The sequence below is a fragment of the Electrona antarctica genome (genome assembly GCF_951216825.1).
Source record: "Electrona antarctica genome assembly, chromosome: 20".
NCBI lineage: Eukaryota > Metazoa > Chordata > Actinopteri > Myctophiformes > Myctophidae > Electrona > Electrona antarctica.
Window position 1 is genome coordinate 9,092,643 of NC_136801.1, and position 23,257 is coordinate 9,115,899.

The following is a 23,257-nucleotide window of genomic DNA, read 5'->3' on the forward strand; positions in this document are numbered from 1 at the left end:
TGGATTAATTGGCATAAGTACTACAATGAAAGAAAAGGGTAAAAATAATTGACTACTGTATCCAAAAAAACGTTTATTTTGATCTTGGATTTTATCTTCAGACGAGATAATATCCCATCCCACTTTACTTTAAAAGCATGGCCAACATTTGAACGGCCACTTTGTCACAGTGACCTTTATATCTATAAAAAACACGGATGCTTAAGTTTTAACTGGCATTCTTTTTTTTTATGGTGTGGTCATGTTGCCCAGTTTAACATATATCAACAAGTCTGTCCGCGACATTCAGGGGTCCAAGACAGCCTGGCAGGGCTCCAGCGTGCGACCTATAGACTAGCAACGAAGTCTGACGTCACTTTCAGTAGAGGGCGCCAGTACACAGGTTCATGTATTTTTTTATTTGCATTGAAAGCACACCTAAACCTTACCTTAACCCATGTCTAATCAATGACTAGTCTAAACTAAGTATGCACCCATAGGGAGATTTTAGGTCGCTTCATATAAGAACTGTGTTTGAAAAATAAACCGATCATCCCGGCCTTTCTGTCAGGGGGGTGGCTGTGCGTCGTTAATGATGTCCATTCATATTTGATACAGCCAGTTTCTGGAGAAAATGGAATTAATGTGGCCACAATAGCCTTGAAACTATATATGAAAGCAATGTCGCTGCTAATATACGTCACGCCCAGCTGTCAACACATTGCGTTCCTGAGATTCCTCGTTGACGTAATATAAGCTCTGCTGGCAGTGACTCGACTCGTACTAACCACGAAACAAAAATTAACATTAACTTATGTTGCTGCAGCCACCCTGCCTACCCGGAAATCTAGTCTCTGGGTTGTTTGACTCGTTTCTAGCGCTTATTGTGTTACTCTTTGGGTATATTTGTACATTTCCACCTTCAGTCGATGCTTCATATCCATATGAGTGAAAAGGCCGGGATGATCGGTTTATTTTTCAAACAGTTATTATATGAAGAGATCTAAAATCCCCCTATGGGGATTTCAATGCAAATAAAAAGTACACAAACCTGTGGACTGGTGCCCTCTACTGACGGTGATGTCAGGACTTCGGTGCTCTATTAGGTCGCATATGCTACTTAATTTCTTAACGTGAGAGTTAAAATATATCGAGGTCGCACCGGTGCTACTTATTACTTTCACTCCCCGCCTCAACCATGAGGCACGGGCATTAGTGCGATAATAAAATATTACTTTCTTCTGGCTCATTCCGCCAAGTCTCGCCTCTCTCTCGCACACGCGAGTCACGTACAACGCGGCAGCACCCGTAGTATGAATCCACTCCACTCATCGAATGCACATCGGGTGGTGGCAGCGGCACGCTCACTGTGATCAACCCCGAAAAAAACGAAACAAAGATTTCAGCAACAGTCAGCCATGCACTAGTTTCCCTGGAGCGTGCAGTGCACAGCACACATTTTACAACTGGAGGATGATGCTCTGTTTGCTCGCGCTGGGAGATAGCAGACACAGAACATGTCCCCAAACACTGAGGTAAACTTGTTGTTTGATTGATAGCTTCCAATAGCTTGTGCGCTGTGTGCAGGCTACATACATGATCGCCTCGGCCAACAAAATACATCTCCCACGTGAAACCAAACCTGGTAGCCTATATATCCTTCGTCGTTGTGTTGCATGCTGAAAATAGCAGATTTACAAGCTCACAACGCGTCTCGTCCACCACACGTGAGCTTGTAGATCAGCTATTTTCAGCACATGGAAATATGCAGGCTGAGACGTTCAGAAACCTTTCCCTTCACAATAAAAGCACATCAGCTTTCACATGTTGGGGCTTCATTCCATATAAAGACAGAAGCAATTAAAGTGGGCAAGGATTACGAATTCGGTGGCATTTCACATAATTGCAAAAGGGTGCTGGGCACGTAAACATTGTGGGCACCTCAGTGTTAAATATCCTTATTGGACATGTAGAGGTTGAACATGCCCATGCAGAAGGTAAGGGGTGCGTCTCATTTCTGTTTCATATTGCCAAATGATAACGATATGGATAAATGCACTATAGGTTAATTATAATAATTTCCTGTGTGTGTGTGTGTGTGTGTGTGTGTGTGTGTGTGTGTGTGTGTGTGTGTGTGTGTGTGTGTGTGTGTGTGTGTGTGTGTGTGTGTGTGTGTGTGTGTGTGTGTGTGTGTGTGTGTGTGTGTGTGTGTGTGTGTGTGTGTGTGTGTGTGTGTGTGTGTGTGTGTGTGTGTGTGTGTGTGTGTGTGTGTGTGTGTGTGTGTGTGTGTGTGTGTGTGTGTGAATATAAATAGAACAAAAAAAATGTTCAGGGGTCCGTGGCCAAATACAGAACAGCAATAAACAGATTAATCGAACACTCCGCCTCAGGCCAGCTCCTCCCCATCAAACTCTTAGAAACATTAAGCAGCTTTCTTTAAAAAATTAGTTTGTACAAGCATACAACAAATATATATTAATAATGACATAAGATGTCATTAACAAATAAAACAATACATGGGCAGGAGGTCAAATTGTCTTTATTCTTTGTTAGGTCAAAAAAGGTGCTTTTCTTTGTTTCCTTATTCAGGGATTTAATTTTCAGTTACTGAAGTGTCATTAAGGAAGCTTGGGGTCAGTTCTTGAGACTATATATGTTGCACTTTTCTGTTTGTTTGCACACATTAAGGAGCATTTGGTTTAAAGTGTGGCAACATTTTGGATTCTATGACGTTGAGGGGACACGGGAACTCGATACATCACAAGTACAACGTGTGCAAGTTGTGTGAAAACAAATACAGTGGGAACAAGACCATATTGCCCAATGCCCACTGACATCCAGAGATGCAGTCAAGACAACCATCACGGACACAGCTGCCCATGCACTCAGAAAAGGCGACTAGAATTATGAAGACTATCGGCACTTTTATTGCAAAGGATTTACGTTCATATTCGGTCGTGGAGAGCGACGTATTCCAGGCCATGTTACGCACTTTGGAGCCAAACTACATCGTCCCATCTCGGCCACATTTCACAGACGGTCGATGGTGTGAGTTTTATGGAGTTCTCCTGTCCCCTCAACCTCATACAACCTCAATCTCTTCCCCTCTGCGTTGGTAACTCGTTCTGTTTTGGTTGTTGAAAGCTAAAGCGTGTGCGAGCGCTGTGTGCGTCACTCTAAACGGTCCGGTACGACGCCGCAGCGCAGTCGCAGATTAGTTCCGCCCTTTTGCTCCGGTAAAAAAAAGTTATTATATAATCGATTTTTGACATTTGTGCATCGATGAATTATCGTCCATGACGGCATCACGATTAATTGGATAATCGATTTTTTTTATGATCTTGAGCACGTAGAGTGTGTGCAGTGTGCACGCTAATACGCGTTTTAACCTGTTTTGCTGGTGTTCTGCCGGCGTCCAGGTGAAGGCAGAGGTCAACAAGCTGTACAAACTGCTGGAGATCGACATCGACGGCGTCTTCAAGTCCCTGCTGCTGCTGAAGAAGAAGAAGTACGCCGCCCTGGTGGTGGAGCAGCAAGGCGACGGCCGCTACAGCACCAAGCAGGAGCTGAAAGGCCTGGACATCGTGCGCAGGGACTGGTGTGACCTGGCCAAGGAGTGTGGCAAGTATGTCAGCTACCAGACATGTTAGGAAGAGGGGTTAGTTTGAGGGAAATTAGAAAGTGGTTAGTATATGGCTGGGTTCCTTGAAGGAGTTTTAAATTCTCTTACAGGTCTGTAACTGTGAGCATTATGGGGGTCCTTGAAAGTTTGAGAACCACTGGCTTATTGGATTGAAGTTAAAGATTTAGTTGGAGGGGAGTTAGTTTAACACTTTGAGGGCTTTAAATTGATTGATCAAACTATATGCCCTGCTTAATACGCTATACCCGACATTTGTTTTATGTGTTTAAATCGCCGTATTTTAATAATTAAAAAGAAACTCCGTCTTTGCTGCGGAGCTGGTGGATAGAGCTTCATGTTATGATGACGAAAGCGGAAATCAACCCATGCGCTGGGCTGCTAGGGCTTCTGGGAAATTGAGGACAAAACAAGTGAACAGGGGTTTTGTCCGCCTCCAAACACCTCGGGAGGCGGATCTTTTGGCGTAGCACGATGGCGGGTGGTGCGATCGTACAAAAACAAACGGAGGAACCTATTTTCGCCGGATTTTCACGGATCAAACGCCCAAATACTTCAGCGTATGATCTAAAGGTAATAAAACAATCTCGACAGCGTATAATATTTGATTATAATGCGGGTACCGCGTAGTACGCAGTAGAACTGTTAACGGGTGTTTGATTTGGAGAGATCAGTTGGAGCAGACTTGGATATCTCTTAGGAAAGCCTAACCAGTTGAACTCCAGCTTGCCTACTCACCAATTACAAGCTCAAAAGGTTTCGTTGTGTCTGCTATTTCTGGTGAAGAGATTTGGTGTTGGAAAAAAAGTCAGTTTCTCTAAGAATAATGGGTTTAAGTGGTTAACACCAGTGGGCCTGCGGTGATATTGAGGCCGTTCCACCCCTCTGCCACACACAAAACCAGCTGAAGTGTGTCACTGAGTGCACTAAAAAGGAACAGTGCTATGGAGATGTATGTCCTATTACTGCAATGATAGGGGGTAATTGTTACTGCCCTGGGCAGTGTTAAAACGTCAATGAGAACACGGGTGGAGCATGAGACTGGTTCTAGAACAACAGTAGACGATGTATCGGTATCGGTGAACAGAAGTCAAAGGTCAGGATTAAATGTATGCACTTCATAGGGCTGGCAGCTCCTTTCACTTTCAGAACCAACATGCATTTAAGCTATTTCCAGAAAAAGTGTTAGATAATTTGATATCTTCATTTGTCTGCATGTAAAGTAGTTGTATTGGAGTGCATTATTTGTGTCGTGTAATGTTGTTCCTCTCCGTGCATCAGTTACGTCATAGGTCAGATCTTGTAATGTTGTTCCTCTCCGTGCGTCAGTTACGTCATAGGTCAGATCTTGTCGGACCAGAACCGTGATGCCATTGTGGAGAACATCCAGAGACATCTGGTTGAAGTGGGAGAGAAGGTTGCGAGCGGAAACATACCACTGAACCAGTACGAGATAAACAAGGTGAGACTACCACTGAACCAGTACGAGATAAACAAGGTGAGACTACCACTGAACCAGTACGAGATAAACAAGGTGAGACTACCACTGAACCAGTACGAGATAAACAAGGTGAGACTACCACTGAACCAGTACGAGATAAACAAGGTGTGACTTTAGAAACATACCACTGAACCAGTACGAGATAAACAAGGTGAGACTTTAGATCAGGGTTCCCCAATAGGCGGCCCACGGGCCATTTGCGGCCCGCGGAGAGCCCCCTTGTGGCCCCTGGAAGAATCCCCCCCCCCCAGATATAAATGGCATTAAATGGGGGTCAGTAGCCTATGCATGTCAAACTGGGCACCCCCTCAAGGACCACTGGTGGTCCCTGGACCACTGGTTGAGAACAATTTTTAATTAATTAATGAAAAAATAAAAAACTCAATTTTTCGCGCGTGCGGACTCGGCCCCCAGCCTGGTTCCCTAGTCAAAATATGGCCCTTGAGGAAAATTAATTGGGGAACCCTGCTTTAGATCAAGACAATTTATAATTTAGGACTGGGAAATTCAAGGCGCTCTTTCTTCACTTACAAGATTGACCAAAAACAATAACGCTTGGGCCTTGTTTGCCACTGTTGGCGGGCTAACAAACCCTCCTGTGTCAGTAGCCTCGGAACGTCAATCCACCAGGGACTGCAAATTAACCGTTTGGCTGCCAGAATTAATTCAAGAATGATTACTATATGCCAGGATATCCCCCCCCCGTTCAACCCTTATTTTGAAGATCCAAAACACTGCGACCGGAACCAGATGTTGACTGAATGGTGTGTGTTGTCGTCGGACTGGGTGTTGTTTTTCGGCGAGGAAAGTATTAAAGGGATAGTTCAGATTTTTTTAACTTAAGCTGTATGAAATACTTGCCATTAATATAGTGGTTGCAACTGTATTAATTGTGGTGGGAGTTCTGCTCTGGTTTTGGTCAATATTAAGTAGTTCCGGTCATTTTGTGGGGCCACGCAGTCAAAGTAAATGAATCCACAAAACTAACGTCATTTGTATTGTTGAACTATTTCTAAAATATTAGTGCAACTTTCGTTCAACTTTGACCCCTCTGTCACATGGAACTATTTTTTGGGCGTAGTGATATGGACACAAAAAACATAGTTCTGTGTGATAGAGGGGTAAAAAATGCATTAGAAAGTTGCATTCATATTTCAGAAATAGGTCAACAATACAAATTACGTTAGTTTTGTGTATTCAGAAACATTTTAAATTGCATGGCCTCAGATCTTCTACAAATTGTCAACACATTTTTGAGTGGTGCAAACCACTCCAATAACCAGCTTTGTCTGTATCTATGGGTCTATGTATGTGTGTACCTGTACGTGGGGCCACGTAGGGGTGAGCATGGTTGCTATGGTTAGTGTGTGATGTCACTGCACCACTCAGTTGACACGGGTGTGATTTTTTTTTTATATGGGGTTGCTTCCCACAGGACCTGTCACAGAAATGATCTGATGAAACATCAAAATGCATAAATGAAACTACTCACTAATGGACATAATGGCCTGGTGGGTGAAAGGGCAAAACTATTTTAATTCCGGTTCTTGATTTAGACTACACTTTCAGGGTTTAAAAACTGAACACACATTCATACCATCTCTCCATTGTTCCAGGCTCTGACCAAAGATCCTCAGGACTACCCCGATAAGAAGAGTCTGCCTCACGTGCACGTGGCTCTGTGGATCAACTCCCAGGCAGGACGAAAGGTCAAAGCTGGAGACACCATCTCCTACATCATCTGCCAGGTGTGTGTGTGTGACAGATGTGACAGCGCGAGGTAGTAATGTAACATTATACCTCCCTATTTGGGGGGGAAATGGAAGGTGGGGCTTTTCAGAGTAAAATCTGCCTCATCTGCTGGGCACTACCCTAAAGACAAACAAACTACAACCTAATACCCACACCTCCCTCCACCCCTGCTCTGTTTCTCTCTGTCTCTCTCTATACGTCTCTTGCTCTCGCACTCTGTCTGTCTGTCTGTCAGGCCACAATGGAAATAAGCTTTAGGCTTTATTGTGTTTTTATACTGTGATATGATACTTGACTGTATGTTGGGTAGTGCTCTTGTGCACTTTTTTTGTGACATCACGAAATACAATCGGTCAATCACTCAAAGTATCTATCTCTCTCTGTATCTCTCCCGCTCTCTGCCGCATCCAGGATGGCTCCACGCTGTCAGCCAGTCAGAGGGCCTATGCCCTGGAGCAGCTCCAGAAGCAGGAAGGCCTCAGCCTGGACACCCAGTACTACCTGGCCCAGCAGGTGCACCCTGTGGTGTCCCGTATCTGTGACCCCATCGAGGGCATTGACGCCGTGCTCATAGCCACATGGCTGGGTAAGTAATACAGGCCCAAGGGACTGAAGCACAACACATGCTCCTTCTGACGTCAAAAGGTTTTCCGAAAAATAAATATCACCTCCCTTTCCGAACGTCGGAAGGAGCATGTATTGGGCTTAACACTAAGCCTTCATGTAGATAAAGTTATACTCTCTTATACTTGTGTAATGGGACATTACACAAGTAAGGATTGAAGAATACAAGAGAACAGCATCAATACCAGTAAGTATTTGGAAGCACATGAACGAGGTACCTGTCAGCCAGTTCGACCAGTTCCCTCCGTATCCAGTAAGCTACAAGACCTCCCCAAGTAGGATCTCTTGTTAGCCCTCAAGCTAACTCAAGATTTGAGCATGCAGAGAGAACAAACCTTTCTGTGTAAAAAGTGTACTTTTTCCAGTTTAAAATGTGTAATTATTTTTGTCCACTTGACACTTGTTGAAAGTCTCATGATGAGGTATAAATAAGCCTTATTACTGACATGGTATCTTGTGATAAGATGCCAGTAATGTGGGGTCATTGACGTGACTGTGAGTGACTACTGCTGATTACGTTGGAGGCTCTGGGTGCTTTGGCAGCTGTATTTTGTTTCCCCACCCTGAATAGCCCACAAAGCCGGCCATATCATGACACCAACACCTTGAGTGACCAAACCCCATAAAAGCTCAAGGTCCTGGCATCAAAAGAAAATGACTACATATCCCTAGTAGACATTTCCTCATCTTTTTAACCCCTGATGAGCCTTGTTGTGCTCCAGGATCCACACAGGCAGGACCCTCCAAGCCTTTCCATAGTCTAGTCGGAAGTCTAGGCTGCCCTCTAAATGGTAAATGGTGCATTTATATAGAGCGTCGCAGTCCCGCCCCCTCGAGAGACCTGGAAAATAATTCCCCGTTCATTTTCCTCATACTTTTCAAAAAGTATTTATTTAAAGACGTTTACGCTGCGGACAAAGCCAACTCAAGTTGTGACAAATCATGACAATAAACACTATGTTAGAAGAAAAAAACGGCAGGTTACAACACTTTTTTTTGTTTTGTCATGATTTGTCACAACTCGAGTTGGCTTTGTACGACGCTTAAAAGGTCTTTAAATAAATACTTTTTGAAATGTCTATGGGGAAAATGCATTGGGAATTATTTCCTGGGCCTGGCGTCGTCATGAAAGGGGGCGGGACTGCGACGCTCTATAGCGCCTTTATCCAAGGCGCTTTACAGAGATTGTGCATTACATTCACCCATTCACACACCGATGCCGGGAGAAACTACCCAGTGTACTCTCTGCTGCCCCATCTGGCGGAGTCAGGTTAGGGAGAAACCATCCAAGGCACCAACCTGCACATCGGGAGCAATTAGGAGTTCAGTATCTTGCTCAAAGACACTTTGAGCGAGACACTGAACCCCTAACTCTGGGGGACACTGACACCAACTCTGGGGGAGCCCGGGTTAGAACAACCGGTCACTCTACCCCTGCACCACTGCTGCCCCATAGAGCTAGAGTTTCCTGTCGGGAAGAAACCACTTAACTCCAAAATGTTACACCCTCCACCCCAGGTTTGGACCCCAGCCATTTCCGGGCCCAGCAGCAGCACCAGAGGGAAGAGGAGACCGACAACCTCCTGGGAGCTCCGGCCCAGCTGACGGACGAGGAACGCTACAAAGACTGCGAGAGGTTCACATTCACCTGCCCTCAGTGCAGCACTGACAACGTCTACGACAACGCCTTCGAGGGAGCTGTGAGTACATGGCGGCACAGTGGTAGTTACCGTAACCACGTATCCTAGTAAAAACGGACCCGAGTTGCAAATATACTTGGACTTGTTCTTGTCCTGAAAAGTAACAGTTTTGGACATACACGTTTTCAATCAATATCCAATATTATACCACAGGTCGTTTCGAGGAAGCAATCTGATTGGTTGAAACAGCCTTCTAGCCGTGGGTTAAACCAGCACCATTCACCACCTAATCAAAACAAAGAATTCAGCTGCTCTCTTCTCCCAGAGTGCTAGCAAACTCGGTGGCTAGGCTAGCTAGTTTCTTGGGACATTTGTGGTCGTGGTGACTACATCTGTCATTAAAAAAATATATTCTTTCAGCGATTTTCTTAGTATTAAGGGTAACTGTTGTATAATTGCAATATTACACTCGAGGGTGTGGTTTAACGTGATTATTGCCACTTCATTGGTGCTTGCGGAACTCGACTTCGTCTCGTTCCTTACCGCATCCCTGTCGTGGCAATAATCACGTTAACCCACACCCTCTCGTGTAACATTGCTTAATTGATATCCAATCTTTATTTCAGACTACATGGTCCATAACAATCAACAATACAGGCAATACAGCAGAAAAGATAATGCGTTTGTGGTGTTTTAAGAACTTACTTGGAATCAGATGAAGATGTATATATTATTTTAATGAAAGTGTATCAAACTGTCTTTGAAGGCTTGGTGATTTAGTCATCCACTTTGTTGTGTCTGTCTGTATTTTTAGACAGCTGCCTGGCTCCAGTGCGGGCTCTGTTTTCATTGGCGTGGTTTGAGCTCTGCAACTTGAAAAGCCTTCCCTTAACCTCCCCCCCACACCCACACACACACACACACACACACACACAGGCACACAGATCTCATAACAGTTTGTCAGGCCAAGGTTGTGTGTATGTATGCTATCAGCTTGTACAGTAATAAGGAGCAGGGCACACAGCTTTCTCTCGTCTCAAAAGACACTAATAACCACACACCGCCACCCCCCCACTGACATAGACTTGCAATACATTACAGGGGAGTGATGTACACACACATTGCATAACAGGGCGCTATCAACCCACATTTCAACAGATGCGTCGGTATGCCTTGTTGAGACACCACGCCAGATGAGATAACCCTCTTAACGCGACCCACATCATTTTAAATTAAAGTGTGCGCAATAAGCATGAAGTTGGAATTGATGAACACTTATAACGAGGCAAATAAACATGGGAAGGAAACAAAAACGTGTGACTTAAGCTGTGTTTCAAACTACAGGTGACAGAAACTTACCGACAAAACAATTTGCATAACTTGCTGGAATGGCAATGGGAGAGACCGGTGATGGCTGGTATTGCTTTATGCTTTAAGCGACGGTTTTCATTTACTTTATACTCGTGCGAGAGGTAAGCACATGATACTGTAACTTCAATCCATCGAAAGAGGACAGAGGATAAGCAAGCGGTTTTCTCATATTTGTCTCTCAATCTTTCATTATCACAGGGATGTGGGTTTAACCCATTTGACCTGAGATCAGATTCTAAAAATGTCAGTGGTTCTTCGATTTTTCAAAAATAGCAGACCTACAAGTTCATAGCGCGCCACTCGGTGGCGCGCTATGAACTTGTAGATCTGCTATTTTTCAATAGTTAAAGCATAACATAATGCTAACACCAAAAGGGGTTCCCGCCCAAAATGGGTAGGTGGAGTTGGCAGTTAGTTCTGTTTCTTGCCTCAAATATCACGTTCAAGACAACATATCTTGAAATGTCCAAAGTCTATTTTGTATTATTTCCTGTAAACCCAAACGTACTGCGTGATGACATAAATAGACATGTATGAATATAAATTAGAAGACCAGACGGTGCATTACTCATTTTAAACTTAAACGGTACATTAAACTATGCATCTGAAATTTCACTACGACTTTAACTTACATCTTAGGCGCGATTCATACTCCTATTTTAGAGCCGAATAAAAGTCGGTTCGGCTCTGTAGAGCCTACAATGTGACGTCATTTGAGGTTCGGGGGGAGGCTACCGTCCTAAAGTCGGCTCTTCGGTGCTACTGAAAATTTCTGACGAGCCGAAATCATTTCGGCACTACAGCGGTAAAATAGGAGTATGAATCGGCCCTTAGGACAAGCCACCTTCATGTAAGTTTCACCTTTCTCTGAGTCTCTTGTCAACATTGCTCTGAAGCATTTTGTCACTAACACTTTGTCGTCCCACTATTAAGCATCTTATTCATTTAAGCATGTTGACTCTATCCAAAGTGACGGACTGTCTGTCTCTCTTTGGCCGAAACAATGCTCTCCGTCAAAATAACGTTATGCGTTTTCACCACAGGGGAAAACATTTATTCCGCCAATATATGCCGAAAAAATTACTAGAAAGCTTGTGCCATAAACTTCGAACACCAAAACTGCCGCCACAGAAGATCAGTTCCTGTTTTCACGTGAGATGAATTTCACAATTATCACTATTTCCTGCAGTCTGGTTATGTGATAATAATAATAATAATAAATTTAATTTATAGAGCACCTTTCAGACACAAGTGCTTTACATACAGTAAGAAGAAAAATTCACATAAATGCAAAAAATGTAACAAGGGTAAAAACAAAAGTAATAGCTTCAAATCTGGTCAGTAGAATTCGTTAAGATAAGGAATCATGAAGGAAACGGAATCAGTTAAAGGCGAGGTCATAGTAATGGGTTTTTAGCCGCCTCTTAAAGTCATCAACTAAGGTTGCCAGTCTGATATGGAGAGGAAGAGAGTTCCACATCCTAGGTACGTAGCTGGCAAAGGCAGCTTCGCCGTGTCTTTTGCCATTAGTTGGATAACTATTAACTAACGTGATAACGGGGTATCATTTTGCCAGCCACATCAACCACATTAACCAGGATTTAACTTGTGGTGGTGAACCCACCCTGCATGAAGAAGGCCGGTGTGGCTTCTCTCTTTGTCTCACACACTAGACTGCGACTGATAAGACAGTAAGTTAATTAGGGTTGTGAGCATGTTCTAACATTTCAGTGAGAGGGGAGGACAGGCGGTCCTTGACTCCACTGATGACACTGAGCCAGAAGAGGGAGGGAGAGGCTGATGTAGTACTGGATGCCCATTAGCTAGAGAGGCCTTGTAAAAAGTGTACAATGGGGAAAAAGTGTTCTTTTCATCTAATATTTGTCCTAATGGAGCCGTTAATCACTACTAGTTAATAGTTATTCCCTATTGATTATTCACCTATAATAACAGGCACCCAGTGCGGTAACGCAAACGACTCCGGAGAAGCCGGCGGCAGCCCCGGGAAGAGTTCTCTTTTCTTTGTGAAGGGCAGGGTGCCCTGGAATGGGTTTGTGCGCCGGCGTGGCCCCAGTGGTTAAATGTGTTATTGTGAACGGTATATAAATTAACAGATGATGCATTGGATATTAAAAACTTAACAAGACATCTCAAAGTATAAAGCAGCAGGGAACAAGACCCCAACACATGCGAAGATGCTTAAATGTGTGGGCCGAGTCCAGAGTCGACATTTCATGAGAGAAAGATGAAAACGCGCACACACGCACGCACGCATGCATGCACACACACAACCCGAAAACAAAACGTTTTATTGAACACTTGAGTTTTATTCATTCAAGTGGTCAGATAAGAGACTTCAGACTTTCTCGGGGGAGGGGGAGTTTTGTTATCGGAGTGAAGTTTGGAATGAAACCAGGATTATGGAGGAGGAGGAGAGCTGGACAGAGGAGGAAGGACACAGTGTAGAGAAGGGAGGTAGACTTCTTTCAAATGAAGGAAAGGAAGAAGAGAGGAGTGTGAGTGGTGTGTGGTGTGTGTGTGTGTGTGGCTCATACATTTTGTGTGTTGTTTCAGTGGATATTGTGGGAGTAGTTCTGATAATAGGACCTTGGAGGGGGTTAATATATATTGGAACCAAAGGGCAGATCTACAATAGCTTGTAGAACTTCTATTTTCAGGGTATTTTATTTTATCACAGGTCTGTTATGGGGTCCCCTGGTGAGAAGTAAGTACTACCTTAAGTGACTGGAAACCTAGGACCTTCCCTTTTTACACAAAAATGAACAACGCCAAAATAATCTCCCAGGGGCTCGTACAGTGTGCATAAGTGCCTGTCTGAAGTCTTTTATTCTCTTGTCAATGATTCAACTACATTTAGGGGAGAGTGATCATAATTTATTTTGTACCTAGTTTTCGTGAAGCTTTATTTTTTACTGCATTAACTGGAGGTCTAGCTCCCACGTAGAACATTTGGGTGGGAGTGGGTCATGTTGACCTGCCTTCTCTTGCCCACATGTGACCACTGACCACAATCAATTGCTTATAGATGGTATATTATATAACAGCATATACTGCTGTTGAATAAAGGGAAGTTCTGTAGTATGGTGTTCGGTATATGACACATAGCAGTCAAGCAAGCACTCTTGCATATATTTTTCAAATGGCTCTCATCTTGAGAAAGTCGACTCATTTAAATATCTTGGAGTTTGGCAAGACCCAGAGTTTACAGTATGGTTGCCTGAGCTCACTCTATCGTTTTATTAATTGCTTTTCATTTGATGTTAGAAAAATAATCTCAAGTGTTACTTCCTATTATAGATTACGCAGATGTTGTGTATCAGAACACCACAGACTCACATCTAAAAGGCTCATACATAGTCTGGATTTTCGGTGGTGAGGTGACCACCGAACTACAACATGACGTCACGAGCCGCGGTGAAGAGCAAACCACCGCCCCAGCCTTTCTCTCTGTTTTTACTCACCACCGCTCAACGTTATTTCAGCTCCGGTGGTCACCTCACCACCAAAAGAAAAAAGAAAAAAAAAACTATGAATGAGCCTTAAGCCTCTTAATGTCTTGAGATGTCCATATGGAACTCATCACTGCCTCATGTACAACTCGCTTAATTGGTTGCAGCCTAAATCAAGAAGGCAATTACATTGGTTTCTTTTCATTTATAAATGTATTTATTTTAGGTGCCCTTCTTACTTAAAGGAGCATTCAGTGATTTGGGTGATTTGGAAAACCACCCAGTCCGCCCCGGTAAAAAAATGTGCACATGCACGCTCTACAGTGGGGGGAAGTGCAACAGGCCAACAGCATGTGCACCAAGGCCCGCCCCCACTCGATCATGATTGGAGGAAGGCCCCTCTCATCCTGATTGGATTAAGGTTTTGCCACCCGCCACCAAAACTGAAACTAGGGTTTTTTGACCCCAGGGGCTCACTGGGTACAGGGAGGAACTCCTTATATGGTCAGCACACTCTATAGTAGGGAGGATTATCCAGAAAAAAAGAAAAAATAAGTGATATTTGAATTAAGTCAAATCACTGAATATACCTTTAAAGCAGTATTTGGCCCAGTCTACTTCGTCATATCCACTTAGACAACTACAATATCCTTATTTTAAAATACCAAACATCTCTTTTTTTCTTTTTATTTAAACTTTGTTTATTTATTTATTTTCACAAAAGCATTAAATACTGGAGTTGGAAAAACAAAAAATGGTGGCATTAACGGCTTTTAATAAACCCCACAAGTATAATGTAGAATAAATATATTGAATTTTCACCCCAAAGAAGGACAACAGAAAACAAAACAAACAAACCTTAAATACAGGATCAATAAGAGTTGAAAAATAAAAGGCAGACAAAAACAGCAGGTCAGGTTATGGCCTCCTGGTGGCGCTATAATAGGCCAATGTGAAAAGGGTGCCATTTCTTCATACGCCTTTGATGGCAATTGGATGATTTGAGGCATTTTGTTCCAAAAATGTGTTTTGCAAAAATCAACCTGTTGGTGGCGCTATAACAGGCCAATGTGAAAAGGGTGGGATATATTCCTCAGCCTAGTAAGAAAATGTGTGAAAGATTTCACGTAAATTGCACACTGCGTTCATGATTTGAGGCTTTTATTCAAAACGGGGCAATCTTGCAAACTGTGAAAGCCAATTATAGCCAATTATTTGTGAGATTTGTGAGATTTTTGGACAGAATCTGGAGGAGTAATATCAAAAAATGTGTTTTACAAAAGTCGGCCTCCTGGTGGCGCTATAAAAGGCAGATGCGGAAAATGCAGGTCAAAGGTTTGTCCTTGGCCTCTAGGGAGTGTGCATGCAACGTTTCACGCAGATCGGTGCAGTTTTAGGTAAAACATGTGAAAAGCTGCCTCATGGTGGTGCTATAACAGGCCGTTCTGGAAAATGTGGGGCAGAGGTTCATCGTTGGCATCCAGGGAGTGTGTGTGCAAAGTTTGGCATCGACCGGGTTAACGGTGCCGGAGATTAGCTGGTAACAGACGGACGGAAGGACACACACACACACACGGACGGACGGAGTTCAAAACATACTCTCTCCCCATGCCTTCGGCCTGGTGGAGACAACAACAGTACAAGACATCCGACAAACAATTACAAAGTACACGATACATCCATAATCCGCATTACATCACAGCAGTCCAACCACAGTAGACTTTCAAGAAATACCAAACATCTCTAATGTGGTTGGACAAAGCCCCATCTGATTGGATATCTCTTAGATCTATTTCATCCTTCATTCACATCTTGACTCACCTTGTGTATGGTTCTAAACTGACATGTACCAGCAAGGACATACACTGTATTTGCACTGTCCCCTTCTTTCCTCTGTTGCTTAACAGCTGATGTGGTGGTTGGTGGGGTGGGTGGGAGAGGATGAGCAAGCTATCTGTGTGTGTATGTATGTATCTGTATATCTGTGCACTGTATGTTTCTATGTATTTTGTTCATGTTTTATGGGTCCCCATTAAAAATGAGATGCTGCAGGGGCACGGTGGCACAGTCGGTAGTGCTGTCGCCTCACAGCTAGAAGGTCCTGGGTTCGATTCCCGCTGGGGACGCTGTGGGTGCTGGCGGCGTGTTCCCTCCTCCGCGTCATCAGTGCCCATACCCGAGGTGGGGTTGGCGAAAGGGCCTTTCTGTGTGGAGTTTGCATGTTCTCCCCGTGTCCCCTAGGGTAGGTACCCTCACAAAAACATGCAGTAATCCTGGTCTCTAAAACTACCTCCCCCTGGCCAGCCGGGGCGCCTGATGGAGGGGAAAGGAACTGGTCGGAATAACATGTTCCTTCCACGCGCTACGTCTGGCCAGGGAAATTCCCCCCTGTCGGGTGAAAAGAAGCAGCTTGGACTCCTCATGCATAGAAGGAGGCATGAGGTCAGTCCGCTGCCCCCCCCCCCCCCCCCCCCCCCCCCAGGTTGGCAGAGGATGTGTAGCGCCCAGGATTACATTAGATAATTGGCACTGGGTGAAAAAACTGGGTTGCAAAATCGTGGGATAAAAACTATAAGATGAGATGCTGCATCTCAAGGGAATTGTGGAAGTTTGGCATAGGACTAAACAGCCGTCTGGCCCTTTTGAGCTCATGAGTTTGACAGGTTTAAGTCATCTCAACTTGGATTTGTAGTGCAAATGACTGCATTCACAAGTGCGAACACAGGTTTGGGCTAACATTCCCCTGATTGCAGTACATGTCGATTGAATAAAAATGTTATGTGATTTATTTTCATGAAGGGCTCTTCACCGGAACCGGGTAAAGTTAGCATGTTTGTTGAAATTGCCTTGCGTTTCTCCAACTCTGTGTTTCAGGGCCTGATGATTGAGCCCAGTCTGATGAGGTGCTGCCATGTCCCCTGTGGGGCACGCCCCATCGACTACCCCGTCAACATCTGCAACAAACTGCTACTCCACGTCCGGCAACACATCAAAAGATACTACAGTGTGAGTATGCTTGGCCCTCTGCTTATGCAGAACCCATTGCAAGTGTTCTCTGTCTACTTACTTAGTGCAGGACCCATTATCATTGCTGGCAGATTTGTCTGGTTTCCAGGCTAGATCCTCCAGGTAATTGTGCAACATTGTTTTCTCACTCAACAGTAAACAAACCAACATACAGTATTGATTGATTGATTTATTAACAGTTTGCAGAATTACAGTACATTTCAAGTACAACTCGATACAAAAAAACTTAACTTTGAGTGGACGACACCATAAAGCATTACACTTGTTTACAAGAGGGTCCACCATGTTCAATTCATCAATTCAGATTTTACGGGGGCCAGTTTCGAATTGCAGCCGTCCGTAGGTGCCCTTTGAGAGCGGTTTTGAAGGAGTCAAGGGATTCACATGTCTTAATGACTGTTGGTAGGGCGTTCCACATTTTGGTGGCATAGGAGCGAAAATAATTTAGTCCCTTGTTTGTGCCGAATCTGGGTTGTACATGGTTTGTTGCACTCCCTCTGGTGTTGTGGGTGTGGACTTCGTTAACATTAAGGAAGTATTTAGACAGGTACATGGGTATCTTGGTGGTGTATCGAATCTTGTGGACCAGACCCATTGCAAGATGCTCTACTCTGTCGTCAACCCTAAGCCATTCCAGCCTGTCAAAGTGGGCAGGGGTGAGGTGGGTTCGGGGGGTGAACACAATCAACACATGAGCTTGGGGAGATCTACTCTCGCCATGATTGACGTACAAAGTATCATAGGATTTAAGTGGTTAAAGTGCATTCCAGTGTTGTCTTGCATCAGCCAGATACCTTGTGTGTGGTAGGACCCATTATCTCTACCACCACGGTGCTTTGCAACACCTTGGTCTCCAGTGAGTGGAATGCTCTGTTGGTCTCAAAGGCTGGCCAAGAAAGTGTGTGTGTGTGCTTGGAGAGGGGGTGTGCGTAACTCTCCCACAGTGCTGAACAGAAATCAATTAGTGCAGTGAATATGTGGGGAGCAAGCCCCCCGCAACCCCTTTGTCACGACGTGTGAAACAGCTGCTACGCGTGAGACAGCTGAATGTGTACACCCCGCAATGCTACACACACACACACACACATCATTGAAGGCTGAGCTACAGTACACACACACACACACACACACAGAGGGGCGACGAAGAGGGCTAATATTGTGTAATTAAGGATGCCTTTCAGGCAGAGGGAGAGTTCAAATAGAGCTATTTGTCTGGTCAGAGAGAGTGAAAGCTCCACACCTCTGTCTGTGTGTGTGTGGTGTGTGTGTGTGGTGGTGGTGTGTGTGTGCGTGTGCTAGCTCTCTCCAGCCAGGACCACCAGGGACATTAATCATTAGTGAAATTACCTCCTGTCTTGAACCCCCCCCCACATACACACACACACACCCCCCCACTATCAATAAATCTGCACCCCAGAGACTGTACAAACACTTGTTCTCCATCACAATTCTTCTGTTTTATTGCTCTATCTCTCTCTCTGTGGTCATCCTGCACTCTGCTGTCCCACTGTCTTTGACAAAATGACATTCATCTGTCTGTGGTACCCCAACCCACTACCCCCCCCCCCCCCCCCCCCCTCTCTCCTTCTTATCCCCATCTAAACACGGTTGCCATGGCATTTAACAAATTATTGCAATTACCCTCGTCTTGTGGGTCGCCCCTGGAGATGGGCTGAGGGGCAGGGGAAGAAAGGTGCAGGGAGGGTGGGCAAGAAGAGAGGGGGAAAGTGAATGAGGACTGGAGAAGGTGATAATCCTTTTTTGAACAAAAGGTCAAATTGTTGAATAGAGATGCTTTGATTGAGCAGAGGATGTACAAAGTGGACCTGTTAGAGAGAGAGAGAGAGAGAGAGAGAGAGAGAGAGAGAGAGAGAGTGAGAGAGAGAGTGTGTGTGTGTGTGTGTGTGTGTGTGTGTGTGTGTGTGTGTGTGTGTGTGTGTGTGTGTGTGTGTGTGTGTGTGTGTGTGTGTGTGTGTGTGTGTGTGTGTGTGTGTGTGTGTGTGTGTGTGTGTGTGTGTGTGTGTGTGTGTGTGTGTGTGTGTGTGTGTGTGTGTGTGTGTGTGTGTGTGTGTGTGTGTGTGTGTGTGTGTGTGTGTGTGTGTGTCCGTGTGTCCGTGTGTCCGTGTCCTATTCAGTATAGACCTGGGAGTGTCGATTATTGAAAGACAAAGCCATGCTACAGCTTCTGTGTGAGGCTTGTCCTCAACCCACCTCCCGTGTGTGTTTGTGCCACTGTGTGTGGCAGGTGGATTCCATCAGTTTAGGAGTCATGTCAGAAGAGCGTCTCCTCATGTGTCCAAACATCAACCCCAGCCGACCCTTAACCACAAACATTTCCTTTGAGGGAACTGGGGTTAAGAATAGATAAAAGGGCATGTTGTATAGGTCAGGTGTTGAGTGGATAGTCTTAATGTAGAGACCGAAGCATTTAGCATATCAGTAGCGGGAGCTTTGATCCATCATTGACCTTACTGCCAGTAGTTTATGAGTGTAACATTCTAAACAGCTGCATCATTGCCATCATTTCTTTAACACCACTTAAACACTCTGGTCTCAGTGAGGAGGATACGCCTTGCAACTGCACTTGGGCCACTTTTTAAGTGGTGCAACCACTTCCTTAAGTGACTTTGTGTGTGGGTGGGTGGGTGGGTGGCTGGCTGGCTGGGTGCGTCTGAGCACGAAAACAGCATGGTTGTTTTTCACCACCTGTGTGCAACCTAACACACACACACACACATATTAACTGTATATATGGTGATTTCGGGTGTGCCAGTACAGTACAGTGACAGTACAGTACAGTGGAGGGTACAGTAGAGTAATGACAGAGTTACCCCCACACGGTAACTGTCATTTCTCAACCGTTTCGGACGCGGGGCGGCCTGTTTCCGGGACCCTGGTGGCGTTCCTATGGGTCTGTAACTCCCCCCCCCCCCCAACCCCCGGGGACCCCCACACGGAGTTGCACCACTTACTTCACACGGGTGTGGTTTTTTTCCCATCTACACCAATTCTCTTCGCCAAAAATAGCCGATCTAACAAACTCAGACCGCTTGGAGATCGGTTATTTTTGGGGTAATGTCCTGTCCCCCCCCCCCCCCCTGAGTAGGAATGCTGAGTTATTGGTTATTTGGCTGCTTCCCTGAGATACAGTAGAGATGGATGGATGGATGGATAGATAAGATACCTTTTATTTTCCTGTGGGGAACAGCAGTTAAGGTTTCAATCTTACAGGTAAGAGTATGAAAAAGAAAAAATACTGTTATGTACAGCAAAAACAAGAAGCATCAGCAATACAGTGCAATGGTAAATGAAGGTAAAAACAAAATGGTGTCCATTACGCCAATACGCATACAAGATACGCATTTTATCAATAACGGAACAGTTGTACACAGTAGTGTGTGTGTGTGTGTCAGAGGGGACAGTTCTCTTTAAAAATAGGTTCAGAGACGAGTGGAATAAGGGGCCAGAGAGAGAGAGATAGAGGTATACATTTAGATGGAGTATGTTTGATGGCGGTCCTCCTGTCATGACCTGGTCTTGCCTCTGTTTGGTTAAATTACGTGGAACTCATTTGACGTCTGCATTCAGTGAGTCAGGTATCCGCTGCTATAATTATGCAATTATGAGCTCTTTATATTCCTTTACCTACAACCGCCTCCACCCTACCAACCCCCCCGCCAAGCTCCACTCGCGTTAAATGCCTCGAATTAGATCTCTTTCTCTCTCTTGCCCTCCTAGTGGGTGTCTTGTGTTTTTCTTCTTTTTTTTTTCATCCCGTTTCTCAGTTTCACTAAATTTGTGTGGTGATATACAACGTGTGTCTTTTCATCTAGATTTAACCCATTTTGGGCGGAAACCCCTTTTGGTGTTAGCATTATGTTATGCTTTAGCTATTGAAAAATAGCAGATCTACAAGCTCATAGCGCGCCACCGAGTGGCGCGCTACAAGCTTGTAGGTCTGCTATTTTTGAAAAATCGAACGACTGACACAGAAACATAGACTTTTTCAGAAAACTGTCAGGATGTAGAAGACATTTTTAGAATCTGATCTCAGGTCAAAATGGGTTAACTATTGTGTCGTTGCAGTGATGCACACTACAGTACATTCACTTGATTACTGACCTTGAATACATTTTGTTGTATGTCTCCAGAGTCAGCAGACAATTCATTTTCAAGTCAGGATACCAATTTTAATCCATATCAAGAGAGAACCCCACAGAGATCATTTATCAGCTTCAATTTTCATAGTGTTCCAATTTTTGGCTGCCATTTTTTAATAGATTTGTTTTAATTTTTCCAATTCCACTTATTTATCCTGTATTCTATTATGAGTCCTCTCTCCTGCATAGATACAATTGGTATCCTGACCAGAACATGTATGTTTCTGTTTAGTCATCAGCTGGAGAGACGGGGAGATCCCTGTTACTTAACAAGCACTTTATAGCAAGGTATAGCAATATAAAGCACGTATTTAGCACACACAAACCTCATGTTTCTATATCAGTGGTTCTCAAACTATTTCATGTCAAGGACCCCCAGAATTATATGTAATTGGCCCCACCCCCCCAAAGCAAAGATTTGAGTTAAAAATGTTTGCTCTGAAAGAATATATATTCAAAGATTTGCCCCACATTTTCACGTTTAAAAGAAAAACGCGGATCTACAAGCTCGTAGCGCGGCACTCTGTGCCGCGCTACAAGCTTGTAGATCTGCTATTTTTCAATAGCTAAAGTATAACAATGCTTACAACACCAAAAGGGTTTTCCGTCCAGAATGGGTTAATATATCCTTGGATGTTTCATGAGTTCTTCTGATGTGTCTGTCTGTGCATGCGTGTGTGCATGCGTGTGTGTGTGCATGTGTGGTTCACATACTAGATGAATCCATGTGCATGTGTCTGTGATGCACAAGGTGTGTAGTCAACAATTAGATATTAGATATAGTTAGTAGTTAATTAGATATTAGAATAGATATTTGCTCACGCTTGAACGTGGTGTTTGTGTGTGCGCATGCCACATGTTTCTGGAACCTATGGGAACAGCAGTGTGTGCCAAGGCTTGTGTCAAACAATCAGCTTAATAACCTTGTAATGAAGACACACACACACACACACACACACACACACGTGTATTACTATACTTGTGAAGATGTCAACATATTAGGATATTTGAATGCACATTTGCCGTCTTTAACACTGAAGCCGAAAAGGCAGATCTATTACGCTCACAATGCGTAGCACTGCAAGGCGTCGTGACCTTGTGTGGATTGGCTATTTTTGGTGCACAACAACACTACCAGCCCACAACTATGTAAAAGTCAGTCATAACTCCATCCTCTAAATGTGACCTCCAAATGTCTAATCCCAGCCTGTTTCCTAATTGTAAGCTTACTCTTTTTTTTGTATTATCATGAAACATCTATTTCTCTTGAGAGGACCAGGAAAATGGTCCCCACAATGTCTTGTCTGAATTCTACTATACTTGTGGGGACACTTTGCATAATAATACAATACAAGTACACATGTACACACACACACGTACACACACGCGCACGCACACACGCACACACACACCTTATCAGCTACCTCTAGCTGTGTCTTTATCAGTGTCAATGGAGCAATCTCATTTCCCATGATGCTCTGCTTGCTTTTTGCCAAAGTGGCGTCGCTGTTCAGATAATTAGTCCTGGCGTTGTGATTTCTGGGTAAAGCTGTGAACTGTGGGACTCTATAATTGAATTGGGACCTACAGTAGGTGTGTGTTTGGTTTTCATTTAGAGGTGTGTGTGTGTGTGTGTGTGTGTGTGTGTGTGTGTGTGTGTGTGTGTGTGTGTGTGTGTGTGTGTGTGTGTGTGTGTGTGTGTGTGTGTGTGTGTGTGTGTGTGTGTGTGTGTGTGTGTGTGTGTGTGTGTGTGTGTGTGTGTGTGTGTGTGTGTGTGTGTGTGTGTGGTGTTTGTGTGTGTGTGTGTGTGTGTGTGTGTAAATAGTGCATTTATATAGCGCCTTTATCCAAGGCGCTTTACAGAGATTGTGCATTACATTCACCCATTCACACACACACTCATACACCGATGGCAACGGAAACCATGCAAGGCACCAACTAGCACATCGGGAGCAATTAGGGGTTCAGTGTCTTGCTCAAGGACACTTCGACATTAACTCTGGGGGAGCCCGGGTTTGAACTGGCAACCTTGCGGTTACCATCCAGGCACTCTACCCCTGAACCACCGCCGCCGTGTTTGTGTGATTATTTAT

At 44.3% G+C, this 23,257-nt stretch overlaps 1 protein-coding gene across 2 annotated transcripts in view; it reads left to right on the plus strand.

The window, feature by feature from the left end:
* The window catches only part of pola1 (polymerase (DNA directed), alpha 1), a 100,134-nt gene that overhangs the window by 42,087 nt on the left and 34,790 nt on the right, over positions 1-23,257 (plus strand). For both annotated transcript variants that reach the window (XM_079489705.1, XM_079489706.1), the window contains exons 29-34: positions 3,399-3,604; positions 4,949-5,081; positions 6,737-6,868; positions 7,284-7,458; positions 9,015-9,196; positions 16,852-16,983. In XM_079489705.1, coding sequence (XP_079345831.1) covers positions 3,399-3,604; positions 4,949-5,081; positions 6,737-6,868; positions 7,284-7,458; positions 9,015-9,196; positions 16,852-16,983 — 960 coding nt within the window. The remainder of the gene's footprint in view (positions 1-3,398; positions 3,605-4,948; positions 5,082-6,736; positions 6,869-7,283; positions 7,459-9,014; positions 9,197-16,851; positions 16,984-23,257) is intronic.